Source organism: Carcharodon carcharias, chromosome 3 (assembly GCF_017639515.1).
Source record: "Carcharodon carcharias isolate sCarCar2 chromosome 3, sCarCar2.pri, whole genome shotgun sequence".
NCBI classification, from domain to species: Eukaryota; Metazoa; Chordata; class Chondrichthyes; order Lamniformes; family Lamnidae; genus Carcharodon; species Carcharodon carcharias.
The window spans coordinates 224,749,205-224,769,289 of NC_054469.1; the positions used below are offsets into that span (position 1 = coordinate 224,749,205).

The 20,085-nt window shown below is 43.8% G+C and overlaps 1 protein-coding gene across 1 annotated transcript in view; it reads left to right on the forward strand.

Moving 5' to 3' along the window:
* Window positions 1–20,085, forward strand: part of nek11 (NIMA-related kinase 11) — a 362,055-nt gene that overhangs the window by 104,337 nt on the left and 237,633 nt on the right. Inside the window, exon 3 of the mRNA XM_041184028.1 lies at window positions 14,357–14,522. Coding sequence (XP_041039962.1) covers window positions 14,357–14,522 — 166 coding nt within the window. The remainder of the gene's footprint in view (window positions 1–14,356; window positions 14,523–20,085) is intronic.

Below are 20,085 nucleotides of genomic sequence, written 5' to 3' on the forward strand. Positions count from 1 at the left end.
TCCATTCTGAATCCAAGAAAGACAAAATTGGAACATTTTCTTAATGGGGAGAAACTAGAAACCGGAGAAGCAAATGGATTTGAGTGTCTAGATACAAAACTCACAAAATGTTAGAACACCAGAAGACCTATCAATAATCAAACAAGGCGATTTGAATGTTGGCCGTTACCTCAAGAGGGCTGGAATACTAAGGCCGCATGTGCTGCCACTGCAGTGCAGGCACAGTTGCACCGTTTTACTATGTGACATCATTGTGAGTGATGGAGATCAGAACTCTACTCATTTCCCCAATTTCAATGTATCACAGGGAAACCTGTGTGTTAAATCTGTGGAGACATTTAAACATTGCTCCAAAACAGCAAGACAGCTCCTGGCTCGTTTATTAACAGAACAGAAAATCGGGCACTCTGACCTCCAGATCTGATTTTCTGATCTGTGCTATCATTCAGTGAGACTGTGTTTCATGAGCAGAGTCTTATAATCTTGGAGCTCTTGTTTCCTGTGCACATGTGGACAGCGAGCAAGAGCAGACAGGTATCGATGGCCACCTTGCATTGTCCGGTGACACTGGGGAATACTAAGGGGATGAAGTTATGTTTCAGTGGTACAAAGAATCTAGAACAAGCAGTCACAATCTTAAAATCGGAGCTAGTCCATTCAGGCCAGACTTTCACACAAAGGCTAATGGAAATGTTCTCTCCACAACAGGTTGTGGATGCTAGAACTGAATGGCCAGATTTTTGTAGGGTAAGGGTTTTGGAGTATGGATTAAAGTCAGGTCAAATGGAGTTGGGGTTTTACCTCCCAACTTTCAGATCACAGAACACAGGAATCCTGCTGTAACTCCTCTCTCTACCATGGTCTCACACTCCAAGATGCCCTCCAACTTAGTACCACATTCCGAGTGTAGAACTCTCTTTCCAAGAGCTTTGAGATCTTGAAAACCCCTGACCATTCTACAGTATAATTCCAAATCCCAGTGTCCACACACTACAACAACCCTTGCCTCGATCTGCATTCTATGGACCTCATATCTGCCTGGAGTTGCACTATACTTGGTATGAATTCTAAAAGTTCTAGGACTCATTGCTGGTTGGCCTGAGTGCTTCAGTTTGCTCTTGGAATTTCCTCGTATTGAGGTAAAACATTCATCATAATAGCTGCCTTTATGTTTTTCTTTGTTTTGGAATTAACTTTGTCTTTAGAAACATCAAACTGCAAAGGCTCAAGATCTCAACACAGATGTTAATGTATCATTATGTGCTGCTGAACAACTCATGTATTTTGCTGAAAAGAGAGACATGTTGTTGAAGCTTTTCATCCTGCACTCATCAGGACATATGCAAGAATGCCAAATTTCAAACAATCACAACAATTTATACTACAGGAGAAAAGGATGCTGAGGGGGTCGTCAACAGTGCTATCGCTTGCTGGCACTTACTCTGTAATAACCTGCTCACTGACAATCAGTTTTGGTTCTGCCAGAGCCGGTCAGCTCCTGACCATAGTACAGCCTTGGCCCAAACATGGACAAAAGGGCTGAACTCAAGATATGAGGTAGATTGACTGCCCTTGACATCAAGAAAGCGTTTGACTGACTGTGGCTTCAAGGAGCCTGAGCAGAACTGGAGGAAATTGGAGTTGCGGGAAAACTCTCTGCTCCTTAGAGTCATACCTGGCACAAAGGAAGATCGTTGTTGTTGTTGGAGGTCAATCATCTCAGCTCCAGGACATCACTGCAGGAGTTCCTCAGGGTAGTGTCCTCGGCTCAACCATCTTTAGCTGCTTCATCAATGACCTTCCTTCCATCATAAGGTCAGAATTGGGGATGTTCGCTGATGATTGCACAATGTTCATCACCATTCGTCACTCCTCAGATACTGAAGCAGTCCATGTCCAAATGCAGCAAGACCTGGACAGTATCCAGGCTTGACCTGACAAGTGGCAAGCAACGTTTGCGCCACACAAGTGCCAGGCAATGACCATCTCCAGCAAGAGAGAATCCAACCATCTCCCCATGATGTTCAGTGGCATTACCATCACTGAATCCCCCACAATCAACATCCTGGTGGTTAGCATTGACTAGAAACTGAACTGGACCAACCATATAAATACCGTGGCTACAAGAGCAGGTCAGAGACTGGGATTTCTGAGGAGAGTAACTCACCACTTGACTCCTCAAAGCCTGTCCACTATCTATAAGACACAAGTCAGAAATGTGATGGAATACCCTCCACTTGCCTGGATGAATTGCAGCTCGCACAACACTCAAGAAGCTTGACACCATCCAGGAGAAAGCTACCCGCTTGATTGACACATCCTTCAACATTCACTTCCTCCACCACCGAAGCAGAGTGACAGCAGCGTGTACCACCTACAAGATGCATGGCAGCAACTCACCAAGGCTCCTTCGACAGCACCTTCCAAACCAGCAACCTCTACCACTTAGGAGGAAAAGGGCAGCTGATGCATAGGAACACCACCACCTGCAAGTTCCCTCCAAGCCACTCACCATCCTGAGTTGGAACAATATCACTGCTCCTTTACTGTCGCTGGGTCAAAATCCTGGAATTCCCTCCCCAACAGCACCATGGGTGTACCTACACCACATTTGACTGCAGTGATTCAAGAAGGCAGCTCACCATCACCTTCCCAAGGGCAGTTAGGGATGGGCAACAAATGCTGGCCCAGCCAATGATGCCCACATCCTGTGAAAGAATAAAAAACAAATTGCAGTTGCTGGGCAGGTTCCATTACAGTTGAAAATAACTAGACTTGGGGAATCTAGTTTTCCCACGGTGAGGCACAACCTGTATGTTTGATAGGATTGGTGGTAATGAGACAGTGCTTGGGTCATTGCTCATTGATTTAACTCAGCAAGATGTGGTCTATAAGTCTGAGGAAAGTGCACGGATTATGTGCTGTGCTGAAATGAGTTCAAATCATGGACTGCAAGGCCACTGAAAGCAAACAGGACCGCAGTAGAAAATGGGACATTGAAAATTCATTGCTCTATCTTACAATTTGGAACTTCACTTGTGGGTTGAATGTCTGTAGGAACAATTCGTTGTCTCTTTCTCATCAAACCATGTATATGCAATGTTAACGGAGTGGAGCTGCTTCTTCTGAGGTTGAATATGAAACTCTTTAATCCTCTGAGTACAAGGGCTGGAATCTTTTACCTTCCCTTGTGCTGAGTCTGGTGGGCATTTAATCCCCCACCACCTCCCACCTCCACCCTGATTAAGTCTGTGGTCTGACAAGCAAAGCCATGTGGCATTGCCTGTGGGCTTACAGAGGACAGATCCCTCATTCAAAGGCACTCAGTGCCTGCTCCAGGGACCTGGCTTTGGCAAAGGGGAGGCCAGCTGAGAGCCAAGCCCTGCCCTTGCTGCTGACCACCTCCCCACCCCTCCCCCCACCTTGATGCCCATCCTACGGCCCTCCCCCATCCCACCATCACTCACCTGTGACCTGGGATTCAGCGATGATCCAAGGCCTGAGGTGGGTGTAGTACCACAGCAGTACGCCTGGCGTACCGTTCAATAAAGAACGGCCGGCCTCTGATTGGCCGGCAGTTCTCGGCGGGTGGGACTTCGCTCCTTGATCAGCCTGCTGCTGTCAAGTTAAGTGGCACATGATGTGGCAGGACTTCCCTAAGAGAGCTGGCACAGTTCTCTTGCCAGCTCCCCAGGCAGTGGCCAAACCCCCTGAAGCCTCCATAAGATTCTGGCCAAGGTTTATTTCCTGCATTGTAACTTCTTGAGAACTGCAATTTGCAACAGCACTCCATGAGTGTGACAATGTTTGCAAGCTGCTAAATGCCATCCAGCTCCACAAGCCTGTCTTAACTAATCTGGACAGCAATTACCAACTTTGGTAATCAGGAAATAAAGTAACTCAGCGCTGGTGACAGAGTAGCTTGACTGTGTTTCTTCCTTTTATATTTCTAATTTGTCATTATTCTCTTCTTTCTTTTCTTGCTGTGGATGTTCAATTTTCTCCCAGTCAGACCCCTAACGACACTGGTCTCCTATTAAAGTTCATGTCCTTACAATTTACAGTTGACCTCACTTGACTGAACCCACTGATCCACATTCAAAGATGCAGATGCCTTTTTAGATTAAATGGGTGCTGTTAACAATGAAAAACCATTAGGCTCATTTTTGGGGATTTAAAGGAAATCTTTTTGGCAAATGCAGCTAAGTATTGCTTTAGTGTATTTTCAATCCACTGAGGGAGTGCTGCACTGTCAGAAGGGCTGTCTTTCATGTTAAACCGAGGCCCCACCTGTCCTCTTTGGTGGAGGTATAAAGATCCCATGGCACTATTTTGAAAAAGGACAGGGAGCATTCTCCCTGGTGTAAACATGACCTGCATTGTGTGTGTGACTGATTCTGTTCTGTGGTAAGAAAAAAGGCACTTCTCTATTTTATCTCTATTCTCTATTTTATCGTGCGCAGTTTTGAAGTGACTTGTTACAAGATGGAAGCTGCCTTTCCTGATGTCAACTTCACAATGGTTCTGGGGCAAATTGCCCTCAGCGGGTCAGGTTGATCGGTCAACCATAGAACCATAGAAAAGTTACGATGCAGGGAAAAGGCCATTCAGCCCATTGTGTCTGCACCGGCCAAAAGAGAGAATTTTTAATCTCACATTCCAGTGCCTGGTCTGTAGCCTCGCAGGTTCCAGTGCTTCAGATGCAGATCCAGCTACCTTTTCAATGAGTTGAGTGTTTCAGCCTCAACCACTGATTTAGACAGTGAATTCCAGGTGCCCACCACCCTCTGGGTGAAAAAGTCCCTTCTAACCCTTCTGCCAATCACCTTAAATCTATGCCCCCTGGTAATTGACCCCTCAGCTAGGGGAAACAAGTCTTTCCTATCTAACTTATCTAGGCCCCTCATAACTTTGTACACCTCAATTAGGTCACCCCTCAGCCTCCTCTGTTCTGAGGAGATCAACCCCAGCCTATCCAATCTTCCCTCATAGCTGCAGCTTTCAAGCTCTGGCAACATTAGCAACATTCTTGTAAATCTAATCATTCTTGTAAGCCAATCAATAAGGGTTCTCTATACAGAAATTAAATGCTATATAGCCATAGCTTTTTAGTGAAAAGAAGCCCACTTAAAATTGCCACTGTTCTCATCCATTTAGATAGGTGCAGAAGGCATAAAGACTTGCATTGCTGAGGAGATAACTATGGGCCATTAATTGATAGCCATAATTGTAGAGTAAAGGGTTAACATCAGACGTGTACTTGATGCTGATATCATAATGATGTCAGATCACATGACTGAGAAGTGAGAGGGATCGAGGAGGAGCTCCAACCTCATGTGAAAGTCCAAATGTGTAAATACTTGCTGCAAATAAAAAGTCATGGTTTTAAGAAACTACAGACTCGAGCAGCACACTTTGGGAGAATTGACGATCCCAAAAACCCCCTGTCTAGACCCCGACCATGCAATGAAACAGGAACCATTGTTGGTGTTGTGTAAATTCCCTAAGAGGATCAAGTCAGGGACACAGCAGCTAGTTCCACAGGCAGGAATTTGTTTCAAGTTGATCAGTCTTCATTTTGTTAAAATATTGTTAGAAGGTGAGTTGCATCTTATTTTTGAAAATGCCATCGAATTGAAAGTGCCCAAACCTGGCCTAATTGGCACAAGATCACGGGAGGAATTTTAACCTTACTTGACGAAAACCGCCAGGATCAGGTGCAACACCTTTGGCAGTGGTCCATTGGGGCCAATTTTAACCCATTCCATCTGTGGAGAGACTGATGGGATTGGGGGAAATGTTGGGTTCACATCCCCACCCTCCCCCACCCTGGACTTCCCTCTCCATTGAAGTTAATCAGTAATATTGGCCAGATGTAAAATCAGCATTCCACCTGATCCTGTAGAATTCCCACCCGGGGAGTTGGGTTAATATTGCCCCCGGTCCTCCCACCACCCCCCACCACCCCCCCGCACCCCCCCCATCCCAGCACCACACCCCAGCACCACTCCATTCTGCCATGAGCCTACAGATTTTCAAATATGTTAGCGTAGTGTTATGGCCCAGCGGATAGTAAATGCTGAGCTGCTCAAATCCCAGAGGGAAACTTGAAACAGTTGCCACAACTGTTTTGCAATTTGTATTTTTATTTTGAGATGTGTGCCTTGAATTCAGAAGTAATAAGTCCACTGAGTCTTAGAGGTTTATTAGTAGTAGAAAAGATTTTAAGCACACACAAAAGTCTACAAATTACTACTATAGTAATTACTAACTCCCTTAATTAATCTGACTCCCAGTTACACCTCCGTTAAGGCAACAGTAAAATAAGATAGATTTCAACAGACCCAGGCAAAGCTCACAATACCCTGGACAGTGATATTCACAGCGAGTTTTCTTAGCCTCGGTTCCTGGAGACAGCAGCTTGATGCATAGAAGCTGGAGGCTTTTCACACTTGTTAGATCTTAGGATTCCTTCTCCCCGCACATAACCTCATCTCCTTTATACAGGTTTCGCTCTTTTTAATGTAACTTCCATTATCCCAATATGTCTTTGCAACTTTACTTTTTCCATTAAGTAAATCTTTCATCGTACTCATATCATCAGTAATCTTTGGGAAAAATAAACACACCGTTTGGCTTAACTTCTTATGGCTAGGTGTAACATCCCAATTTCTCTTTGAAATTCACGACTCTGGTTTATCAAAAAATGCAAATCTTCCTCACACCTCACATTCCAAAGCTTCAGCCATGTTTATGCATTTAGCATTTCAAACCTAGCTTCCCTTTTGTTCACTCAAAAGCTCCAGACCAGCTGTCTGCAATTCAGTTAAACCCACCCCACACATACACACATCCAGACAGTGAAATTAACCCAAACCCCGCTATTAACCTATCTTTACAATAATATTATGAAAATAATTATATTTTCATGACAGTAGTTTGTAGCTTGTAATAATTTGAAGTCGATTGTTGTAACTTCCAGCCTGTATAGAATAAAAGAAAGACTTACATTTACATAGCGACTTTCACAGCCCCACAACATCCCAAAGCATATTAAAGCCACGGAAACACTTTTGAAATGATAATTCCCCTGCTCTTCTTCAAAATTATTCCATGGGACCTTTTCCCATCCACCTGAGAGGGCAGACTAGGTTTAACGCATCATCTGAAATCCGGCACCTCCAACTGTGCGGCACTCCCTCAGTACTGGACTAGCTGTCAGCCTTGATTTTTGCATTTGAGTCTCTGGAGTGGAACTTGAACCCACAAGCCTTCTGACTTCAGAGGCGACAGTGATACCAACTGAGCCATGACTCACGCTGTAAATTGTGCGTATTGAAAATAAAGTCAGCAACATTTAACTGCGTTTGCTGAAACCATCTTACTTAAATTCTGGAAATTTAAGAAAATGATTCATTATGTTATCAGCAAATATCTGATTTATTCAGAGTGCCTTTATCAATATACATAAATAGCAACAGATATTTAGTGAAACATTTCATTTTGTGGAATTCATATTACAGTGGTAATACATAATAAAAGCCATGTCTATATTTGATCAATTTATTTTTATATGAGAGATATTTAATTCGAGGACGAGCAAACCTAAATAAAATTTCCAGTTGCTCTGGTTGCAACATGGGACATAAGTTTGAAATTGTAGCAATACTGTTAAGAGAAGGTTTATTTTATTAATTTGTGGGTGACAGGCAAGGCATTAATGGCTCATCTCTAATTTCCCTTGAGTAGGTGGTGGTGAGCTGCCTTCTTGAACCACTCCGGTCCATGTGGTGTAGGTACACCCACAGTGCTGTTAGGGAGGAAGTTCCAGGATTTTGACCCAGTGACAGTGAAGGAACGGCCGATATATTTCCAAGTCAGGATGGTGAGTGGCTCGGAGGGGAACTTGCAGGTGGTGGTGTTCCCATGTGTCTGCTGCCCTTGTCCTACTCGTTGGTAGTGGTTGAGGGTTTGAAAGGTGCTGCCAGAGGAGCCTTGAGGACCTGAATTGTGATACAGCAAAATCTAGGGGGCATTGTTTCTCCTGTATTGTTAATGAAAACACCCTTTTTGGTCATGAATAGTGCATTAATATTGATGTAGCTGTAACCATAATCAAGTTCAGGAAACTGCCTCTGAGCTGAAGGTGTACATTATTGATCTCACATTGTTAGTTAAAGTGGCTGAGCAGTAAAATGTCCATGTTACGTAGAAATACACAAAATATACAAGGAAACTGGCCGTTTGACACAACCAGGTTGCGTTGGTGTTAATTCTCCAGAGAAGCAGTAGATTTTCCCAAATCCATTTATCCCCTTTCCTTCAACCACCTATCTGACATATTCTTATATGTTGATATGGTTTCTGCTTCAGTCACTAGCTCTCATCATCAATTCCACAGCCTCACAACACTGGCTGGAATGTTCCGTGTCCGCTGACATCAGGTGGCTTGAGCAGACAATATGGTGAGAAGGCCAAAAATCGGTTTCACGACGTTGGGAAACCAGTTTGTGATCGTCCTCTGTGATTGCTGCTGCTGGGCTGCGAGGTCTGCAAACAAGCGTCGGGAACCCCATTGTGACACATCTACATGTCATTGTTAGGCCAGCCGGCCGGTCTCATGCCCCCCCCTCCCACAGGAATGTCCACCCACGTCGGTGGGAAAACACGCTGACGTGTTTCACAACAGCATATATAAGGCACGCACTTGGTGAGTTGCACTTCACTCGGGATTTCAAGGTTTGTTTGCCTGCCTTGCTTCAGTCAGCACTCGCAGTCATTGACGCCAGGTTTCACAGACAGCCCCACATCACTTTTTGGGGGGCTCATAGGTAGGACTCTACCTACCAGAGCAGCCGTTAGGTGGGGGTGGCTTTTCAATGGCTGCAGGGCAAAGTTCTTGCTTGGGGAAGGGGGAGAATTGGCCTCAGGCAAGGGAAGAGGCTGCAGGGTGAGGGCTGTACTGGGGGAGGGGGGTATCCCAGGGTGTGTGCGGGGGGGGCACATGTTGATCGGTGCAAGTGGCCTTAAGATGGTGAGGGCTGAGGAGGCAGTCTGCAGAGGAGATGAGGTCAGATGGAGTTGTGAGGGTGTGTGTGTGAGAGAGTGAGTGGTGATGTCCCATGAGCTGGCAGTGATTGAGATGCCAGTGAATGTGTGATGTGCTTATGAGTGTGTGAGTTTAGAGTGATGAGATGGTTGCCTTACCCTGGCGGCACGGATGGGATCATTCATCCTCTTTCTGCATTGGATGGCCAACCTCCTCTGTGCAGCATTGGCACTGACCACCCCTGCCATCGCCTCCCAAGCCGGAGTGGTAACGTAGCTGCCCCTCCTGCAGCCAGAGCCGGGGGTAGAGGACATCACAGGGAGTCTCCACGGCATCCAAAGGCACTCGAGGGCTGAAGTCTTCTGGCCTTTCGGGGCCATGTCTTCTTTGCTGCAGTCCTGGGCTGGAAGCACAGAGCACGGCTGGACTTTAAATGTGGTCCCTGGCGTGATGAAGCGGTGAGGTGGTGGGGTGGCGGGCGAATGAGAGCCCACCCACCATGGAATGCATAGTTAATGCGGTGGGTTTGGGACGATACGGAGTGAAAAGCTGCCATTGCGGCCGGCGAGTAAAACGTTGTTTTACCCACCTGCTACCACACTTGGTGCAGCTCTGGGATGCTACTGCCCATTCTCTCTAAAAAAAGGCTCATCCCTGATCTCTGTCCTGAACTTCTTGTGTTTAATCCTGTATCAATGTCCCCTTGTTTGCAACCCCTTGAATTACTGCTATCAATTTTGTCTTACGCTCTCTCAATTTTAAACAACCCCCATTTAATCACCCGTACTCTCCTTTGTTCTCATGAAAACAGCCCCAAATTTTTAAGTCCTTCTTTGTATTCGTATTTTGCTATATTGAGCAGAATTGTAGTGAACGAAAAACAGCAAAAAACTGGAAATACTCTGCGGATCGGCAAGCATCGGTGGAGAGAGAAGCAAGGTTAGCCTTTCAGGTCAACCATCCACCTGAAACGTTAACTCAGGGAAGAATTCTCCCACTGGTGGGTGGTGGGGGGGGGGGCCTGCTCGCCAATGTGTAAAATGACGTGTGGTGACCTCAGGCGAGTGTCCTGACGCCACCTAGCTTCATTTAGATTTTCAGTTTAGCCTATTAAGACCGTTTAAAACCTAATTAATTCAATTTAATGAGCTGCCCGTCCAACCTTAAGGTTGACATGGGGTGGGGGGAGGGCTGGCAAAGAGCCCAAGCGGCCTTTGGATTTATCATGGAACCTCATCCACGGGCGGGAGGAGGCTTCATGAAGCGTTTTAAAGTCTAATAAAAATTTATACATTTATTCTTTGACATGTCCCAGCTCATGTGATAGTCTCACATGAGGGGACATGTTTTAAAAGTGTTAAAAACCTTTATTTAAAGTTTCAGCACTGAAACAAATCTCCCTGAGGCAAGCGTCACGCTGGGTGGGTCTTAATTGACGGCGTGTCCCCGATTGGGGGGTGCTGATCGGGTTTGCGCCCGCCCTCATTCCCGCACAACCCCCCCCCCCACCCCCACAGACGGGGGGAAATTTCTGGCCTCCGTTTTTCTCTTTCCACAGCTGTTGCAAGACCTGCTGAGTATTTCCAGCATTTTATTTTTGTTTCAGATTTCTAGCATCTGTGGTATTTTGCATCAATATTGTAGTCAATCCTCTCTACTGCCTGAACACCCTTCCTGTAGCAGAGAATACAAAAATCCACACCGTACCTTAACTGTGATCTGGCATATTTTAATAAGATTCGCCATTATGTAGTGACCTTTATGTTCTCTACCACTTGCCGCAAAAAGCTGTATTCTGTTAGCTTTTTTCATGGCCTTATCCACTTGAGGTGTTGCTTTTAAGGCCTTATGCACCTGAAAACCCCAAATCTCTTTGCGCTCTCTTACTCTCTGCTGTCTCCCATTCAAAAAATACTTCCTTTTTTTTAACCAAAATATATCACTTTACAGTTAGTGGCATGAAATTCCATCTGCCAATCTATTGCTCATTCCACTAACTTATCAATATAGACATGGATATTTCTTTTGTCCTCAGGATTATTTCTTCTTTGTCCTTCTCCTATTTTACTTGGGGTCACCACAATGCTGGCTGACCACCCTTCTCCATCACCTCCTGTCAGTCATTCGTTCCTCTTTCAATCCTGCTATGTTTAAATATCTTACCACTGCATCTTTCCACCTGCTCTTAGGTCTTCCTCTTCTCTGTCTTCCTGACAGTCCCAGCTCTAGCATTCGCTTCATCAAATTTCCTCTCTCTCTCTCTTTCCGCAATCATACCATTTCAATCTCTTCTCAGCTACTTTCTTTGATGATAACACAATCTTCACTGACCCCCTGATGTGCTGGTTCCTGATTGTTTCTTTTCTCGTTACTCCACACATCCATCTCAGCATCCGGTATCTCATTAATATCCAGTTGTTTTCCCTCAGAATTATTTACTGCTCCTATTTTGATATCACCTGCAAGTTTGCATACTGCTCCCCTAAGCCTGGTATCCAAACCACTGGAATAAGCAGTGAACCGACCTGTGGGAGACTGCTACCCACTTCTAAACACTCTGTGAAGCCCCTTAACTCCCATTCTCTGGTTCCTTCCTTCTAACCAGTTTTTAAATGCAATGTGCTAACCTGCCCCTAATTCCATTTCCGTTAATCTTCTCCAATTGTCTTCTGGTTGGCAAATTGTCAAAGGTTTGCTGAAAGTCCATGTTGATCACACCCATCGCATTTCCACAATCCGCCACATCACCTCCTCAAAGACCTCCATCGTATTTCCAGTACACCTTTCCTTTCGGAAATGTTTTCTCTCTCATTCGAAATTTTTCCCCTGTTTCACCAAAATTTTGGTCGTCCTTTTTGGGTTTGCAGAACTCACTTAATCCTCAGGCTTACTACTATCCTTTGCAACATTCTTTTAACCTAGAAAGCTCCTTAACTTCCACAGCAAGGTGAGGAACCCATTTTTGGAAAATTTGAAGGACATTGAATTTTGGACATTCTTCCTCTTGAGTTATTTTTAATATTTTGCAATATTAATTTGGGCTGTGAATATGCTATCCTTCAAGAAACCATGGGTCAAGATGGATGTCCGGCAGGGAACACCTGGAGAGGGAAGAGGTGTTTTGTATATCTAAGTTAACAAAGATCTGCTGTTGCCAGGCTAAATACTCTTGCTGATTGGCTAAAAACACCTGGCCTAAGAGAAATACTCTTTGAACATCTTGGTCTTTAAAACTCTCAGGGAGAATGAGAGAGTGTGTGCCTTAGAAGCAGGCTTCCAGAAAAAGACTCCCTCTTCCCCCTTCTGCCCCACCTTTCTGTTAAACCTTCCCCAGAAACATCTCATCAGGATAACTCATTGATTTTTTGAAAGTCTGCACAGTTGTGATAAATAAGAGTCATCGAGGACAGTTTCACCAAAAAATCAGTCCAAAGGAATTGTGATCAGAATTCTGTTAGATCAACAGCGTCGAGATCGCTTCGAATTTTATCCTTTTAAAATAAACTTTCCATACCCCAGCCTCTGCAGGGGACTGTGATTGCTTTGTCCAGTTTTGTGTTTATGTGTGAATGTATGGGGTTCGAATATCTTTTTTAAAAAAAGGGGAAAATCATTGCACTTCTAAATTACAACTTGTATGTTAACCACTTCATTAACTTGTTTATCAAAAGTAGTTTGTTTTAGAATAAATCAATTTTTTGTGCGTTTATTGAAAGAAGCCTGTTTATGCAGGGAATAACAGTATCAAAGGTAAACAAGTGGCCAGTTTTGTGGGTGAATGAAACATTTAAACTATTGTTACATCCTGAGGAGAAGTGGGACTAGAATTAACTGTATACCCCTCCTATCACAGTCTGTAACAATAAGCCAGGGATGGATCTTTCTCACTGAGTTTTTGTTTTTTAATGGAACACATTTTCATTGAACACTTTGAAATGTTTCCCTCTGGTTATTTACTGCTATACTTCTAGTCTAACTTATGAAATTGAACTGCTCACGTGTTTTTGCTCTTAGTACAATATGACCGATCCATTCTAATCAGGATCATTACGGCTCATTAAGCAGCGCAATATGCGGATATGAAATAAATTGGCGGCTTAAGTAATTGGTACCAGGGAATGAAGTTAGCAAGTGTTTCACAAGCCTTATACATTTTTCAGCCCAATGCATGCTGATTATGCCACATTAATAGTTTTCTAATTAAAGTGGCTTTATAATTAAAAAATAATTTAAATAAGATTTGCAAATGAACAGCAGTTGTGCGAGGTACTCAGTGCACATGTTCGGACATTCTAGTGTGCTTTCAGACAACAGCTACAGTGTAGGTGGCTTCACAGTTACAGCACAAGTGCACCTTGCATGAGTGAGCCTTGATGGAGAAGATATCTTCACTCCAATTCACTTTGGAGTCAGTGTGGGCTATGGCATGACCATCACTGGAAGCTTATTGGAACACAATCTGCTGTTAATTATTGAATAATTGTAGACTTGCTTTATATTCTGTATAGTGCATTATTTTATATTGTTTGCTTCAGTACCTACCAGAACAATTAGATTATAATGTCTCCAATTCTCACCCTTGTGCCTCACCTACTCCCTGGCCCCATCATTGGCAGCCATTTGGCCCTAAGCTCTGGAATTTCCCCTCCTGAACCTCTCTGCCTCTCCACGTCGCTCGTCTCCTTTGAGACCTTCCTTCTTTCACCACTCCTAACGTCTTCGTCTTTGGCCCAGTGCCAACCTTTAGCTGATTACACTTGTGTGACGTATACTGGGATGTTCTACTACATTGAAGGGGCTATGTAAGTAAACAGTTCTTGTTGTCGTTGACAAAATGGTTGAGTTGAAGAGAAAATTGGAAACTCTTGGCTGTCAGTCTGCAGCTCCCAACCCTGTGGCAGCTCATGCCTGTCTTCCAATGCCACACGTGGCCAAAAACAATGACTCTTAGTTATCATAAGATGAAATTAAAGTGCTTCTCAGCCTGTATAGAGCTGATTTGTACTAACTGTATCAATGCCATTCCTTTCCCTGTCCCGAGATAAACTCTCCACTCAAGTTTTCTGAATATTCCATATTCAAGCTGGTTCGCAGCGGATCGTTTTTTTAAAAATTGGCCATGAATCCCATTGCACTATTTTGGGTACAAGTTGCCAGTGTTAAAATATCACCTTTTGATACACTCCACACATATAAATACCCGCCCATCTCTGGATAATTTACCCATATTCAAGTTGATCAGTTTCAATCAGTGCATTTCTCAGCAAAAATAATAAATCATATTTTTTTTTTATTCCTGATTCGTAGGAAAGTGTTAAAGGAGATATCTGTTGGAGATCTGCAACCCAATGATACTGTACAGGCCAATCTGGAGGCACAGCTGCTGTCTAAACTTGACCATCCAGCAATTGTTAAATTCTACAACAGTTTTGTGGAGCAATGTAGTTTCTGCATCATTACCGAGTATTGTGAGGTGAGTATTTACTGAGTGAAAGCGGAGTGAAAGAAATTATAACCTCTCCAATTTGTTGAGGTTGACTTTATTTAGAAAAACAAATCTGTTGGCACATTTAAAGTGGCCTATTCCCTGTGCTCCATTGTCTAGTTACAGTCGCAATCTTAAAATTAATATTGCGATTTCGGCCACAAACTCCATTTCCTGTCCATCATTTCCATCCCCGATTTTAAGCTAAGCAAGAAGACCATTGGCAAGCTCGGTGTTATGCTTGACCTGGAGTTAACTTTCCGACCTCACCTCCACACCATCGCCAAGCGTGCCTACTCCCACCTCCATAATATTGCTTGACTCCAATCTTCTCTCAGCTCATCTGCTACTAAAATCTTCATCCACGACTTTGTTGCTTCTAGACTTTGTTGTGTTTCTATTCCTGCTTGATGGCAAACTCACCAGTTTCACACCAGCACTGGTAAACTGTAACAAAAACAAAAATTGCTGGGAAAACTCAGCAGGCCTGACAGCCTCCACCGAGAGAAAGACTTAACATTTCGAGTCCAGATGACTCTTCTTCAGAACTAAAGAAAAGTAGAAATGTGGTGAAATGTAAACTATATGTAAGTTTGGTTTATTTGAAGATACATTACAGGAGGGCTCAGCAGACAGATCTACTTTATGGATTCTGCAACATTACTCACAGGGACAACACAGCTGCAATTCCTATACAAACACTACTAGCTACTACGCACATGCTCCTTACTTGCTAATTTGCATATTCCTTTAAAGTGCCGCAACAGGCTTGACTATTCCAATGTTCTTCTGGTCAGCCTCACATCTTCCACCCTACATAAACTTGTGCTTATTCAAAACTCTTGCTACACATATCATAACTCACTCCAAGTCTCATTCACCTGTCATTCTCTTCTTCTTCAGTTCTCTGCCCAGAGGCAGGTCTGACCCACAGTGCCACAGCCTTCACCATGGGTAGGGCAAGAGACATGTGCTGATTCTACTCCAGCCAGAATAGGGATCGAACCCACTGTTATTGGCACCAATCAGATCCACACCATCCATCCAACACCACCCCCCCAATGGAGTCCAAGTTGCTGTGGCAACATACACCTCGTGTACATGTTGGAGCCTGGAGTTATTGATAGTGATGGTAGAGGCTGACCAGAAATCTATCCCACTCTTGCCACCAGACATTGGCATGAATTGGAAGGATTTGCAATTTGATACCTGTTTGGCTGCATTATGACCACCCCTTCCTTGGCCATCAAGTGGGACTTGAACCCGAAGCTTCTGGCTCAGAGGCAGGGATGCTACCCACTGTGCACAAGACCTCCACATTTTGCTGATATTCACTGGCTCAATTTTCAAATCCCTCCATGGCCTCACCCCTCCCTATCTATGTAGCCACCTCCAAGCCTTAGAGATCTCTGCACTCCTCCAATTCGGGCCTCTTGAATGTCTCCCATTTTCTTCGCTCCACCATTGGTGGCTGTACTTCCAGCTGCCTTGACCCTAAGCTCTGGAATTCCCTCCCTAACCTTTTCCATCTCCCCACCTCTCTCTCCTTTTTTAAGACCCTGCTATAAACCTAGGTCTTTGATCAATATTTTGGTCATCTTCCCTGATTTTTCCTTCTATGACTTGGTGCCAAGAAGTTCCAAATTGTTTTGATTGGTCTTGTTCTAACTCCTGTTAAGAAACTTGTGATGCTTTATTGCATTAAATGCACTATATAAATGTAAGTTGTTATTGTTAAAAGTTACAGAGTTTGATCTGGATCTTCAGGTTCCAATGACTGACAGCACCACATCTTTACCTAATCCACCTTGGTGTGTTGAACCAATATAGACCGTACAGGACTTACATCAAATATGGGCTCCTAGTCCAATCCTCAGAAAGACTTAGATTCTAGTGGCGTAAAATTTTCAGATTTTTTTTGTATTCTTTTGTCATTGGTAAGTCAGGATTTATTGCCCATCCTTAATTGCCCTTAATAACTGAGTGGGCATATTGCTGTGGGTCTGTAGGCCAGACCAACAGATTTCCTTCCCTAAAGGACATTAGTGAACCAGCTGGCTTTTTACAACAATAGTTTCATGGTCATCATTTTTTAAAATTGAGTTTAAGTTTCACCATCTGCTGTGGTGGGATTTGAACCTGAGTCCCTGGCTTACTAGTCTAGTGACAATGCCACTATGCCACCACTTCCCCCTGAGTATTGATGTAATTACAAGCAAGCAAATAAGTCTATTGTACTCACAAGTAAGCTATCCATTGGGGATCTGGAGTGCCACCAATGCAAAATAGTTCTTGATCAGAAGTAACATTCCCATAACACATTGCTGAAAGTTTACATTTAATTTTTACCATATAAGGATGTACTTGCATTGTAGGCGGTAGAGCGAGGGTTCACTAACTTGGTCCCTGGGATGAGAGGGTTGTCCTATGATGAGAGGCTGAGGAAGTTTTTTCTATATTCCTTGGAATTTAGAAGAATGAGAGATGATCTCATTGAAATATACAAGATTCTGAAGGGAAAAATAAAAATACCTGGAAAAACTCAGCAGGTCTGGCAGCATCTGCGGAGAGGAAAGTTAACGTTTCGAGTCCGCATGACTCTTCAACAGAGCTAAGTAAAAATAGAAAAGAGGTGAAATATAAGCTGGTTTAAGAGGGGGGTGGGGTGGATGTCGTGGGACAGGTAGAGCTGGATAGAGGGCCAGTGATAGGTGGAGATTGCCAAAAGATGTCATAGACAAAAGGACAAAAAGGTGTTGAAGGTGGTGATATTATCTGAGGAATGTGCTAATTAAGGGTAGAAAGCAGGACAAGCAAGGGACAGATAGCCCTAGTGGGGGTGGGGTGGGGGGAAGGGAATGGATCGAAATAGGCTAAAAGGTAGAGATAAAACAATGGATGGAAATGCATTTAAAAATAATGGAAATAGGTGGGAAAAGAAAAATCTAAATAAATTATTGGGAAAAAAAGTGGGGGAGCGGAAAGGGGGTGGGGATGGAGGAGAGAGAGTTCATGATCTGAACTTGTTGAACTCCAGATTCTGAAGGGGCTTGTTTGGCTAGACACTGCGAAGTTATTTCCCCTGGCTGGGAAATCTAGACTGGATGGGGGCATGGGCTAGCACAGTTTCAGAATAAGGAGCCGATCATTTAGGACTTTGATGAGGAAAAATTTCTTCACTCAAAGAGCTGTGAATCCTTGGAATTCTCTACCCCAGAGGGTTGTGGATATTAATGTTGACAATTTTTAACATTGAGATGGAGAGACTTTAGGTCTCTCAGAGAATCAAGGGGTATGGGAAATGGGCGGGAAAGTCATTTGAAGACAAAGATCAGTCATGATCGCACTGTATGGTGAAGTAGAATCCATGGACTGTATGGTCTACTTGTTCCCCTATTTATTACATTTTTATGTTTTTATAAGCCAGCTACATTGGTTGCGAGATAAGATGTTGCAGAGCCATGTGTCATCCATTTATGTGAAATTGCCTTAAACTGTTTAATGCGCAGTCCAAACTATTATCTCTTCCACTATAATTAGACTTGTCTATCCAAACAGTTGCTTGGTAGTAGACAGCTTGATTCTTGCTGAAAAGAGAGACGTGTTACTGAAGCTTTTCATCTTGCACTCACCCGGACAAACACAAGAATACCAAATTTCAAACAATCACAATAATTTATACTGCAGCAGGAAAGGGTGATAATTGGTCGGCAAGTTGACCCTGATTGGCCAAGGCATTGCCATGGAGAAAGCAATGGGAAACTGCAGGCTCCAGAAGCTCCAGGGTAATTTAAAAAAGGCACAAGGCTTGAACATATTCCTTCTGTTTGCAGGGAACAAGCCCCTGTATATGAACGTATGTCGCTCCTAGTAAGCGTAAATAAGCTACATTACGAGCTTGACTGTTTATATTAAATTGGTTGTTAGTGCAGCTTTTAGTGCACTCAGGATTGTTCACAAGTGCTGCCCAATCGCAGAACCACATTTAGCAGGAGACACTTTGTTTTGGGTTTTGCAAGCATGGGCCTGGGTGGACTTGCCATATTATCCCCGCCACCCCACCCTCACTCACCATGACGCCCGAGGCCAACTGGACCGGAAAGTTCCAGCCTAAAGGAATGAAGGGATGTGATGGGGAAGTGAAGTTAAGGTAGATGATCAGCCATGATCTTGTTGAATGTTGGAGCAGGCTAGAGCAGCTGTATGGTCTACTCCTGTTCCTATTTTTTGTGTTATGTTCTCAGATGAAATTTTATATTCACACAGCAAATAATCATTGTGCTCAGTGACCAATCAAATCTGTCGAATACGGTGCTCCCACACCTCAAAACTCAATAACCTTTATATTCTAATGAATGATCCTACTTCAACACAGCCGAGTGACTTTTCATTGCATTGTTTTGCCTTTCACACTGACCACACAGTTTTCAATTACTATGCAAAGGTAGGCAATTTTCACAGTAAATAAATGGAAGGATTGTAAATGCAGCCAGACCTGCCTTTCTCCAGTGAGAATAATGCAAAGAGTCAGGTAAAGCTATTTTTTCACCATCCCCCCAAAAAACAGCATCGTTGATTTGTCAGGATTCATTTCCTACAAGAATTTCTTCTACGCCCCAATGGAATGCCCGTGTTAAAAAATTCTGACTGTGGTCTTATTTGTAGCAATGATCAGAAACTGCAAGATTTATTATCAATCAACTTCATTAACTTGGCCATAATGAGGATCTGTGAAATTTGAATTGGATGAGCTCAAACAGTTGTAGATTATTCCCTGTTGGGATTGAAATACATTTCCACCTTTCCTAGTGTTCAGACATATGTCATTTACAATTGCATTCTCAGTTATTAACCAGAGAGTCACGAAAGTTGATTTAATTCCTGCACACGGACCTGAGTCAGTCCCATTTCACTGGCTGTTTTGAAAGCGGACATTGTGTCTTTTCATTAAAAGTTTAGTACTGTCCAACACTGTAAATCCTGGGGTCAGCTGTTCAGACTAAATACTAGTGGCAGCCTCCCATCTTGTAAGATGATGGTTTGTGCCATGGTGGTTAACTCTGTGTTAAGCACCACTTGTGGGTCAGGAGCCCCACTCTAGCATGGCAGTCTGTGCCGCAATTGCTGCAGAGGAAGGTACTGGGCTGAGACGTTGCATGATTTGCTAGCCTCTGTTTTCTCTGGGCCCTCTTCTCGGTTAGCTAGGCTTATCCTCTCAGCTTGCCTCTTCCAATTTCCTTCCAAACAGTCAGCCTCCAGAGGTCACAGCCGTCAGCAACTCCCAGTTGTCAGAGTCAATGTCCGCCATCTTCATATCTCGCTTGTGGATGACCTTGTAGCGGAGGGATGGAGGCCTAGAAGGTTGTGACCTGGTAACCAGTTCAGTGTACAGAAGGTCATTGGGTATCTGGTCGTCATCCATGCAATGGACGTAGCCGAGCCAGTGCAGGATCATAGGCTTAGCAATGAGTGTATACTGGTGGAATTAGCATGCTGCACGACATTTGAGTTGGTAGCCTTGTCCTGCTAAGATATTACGGTTACCAACCCT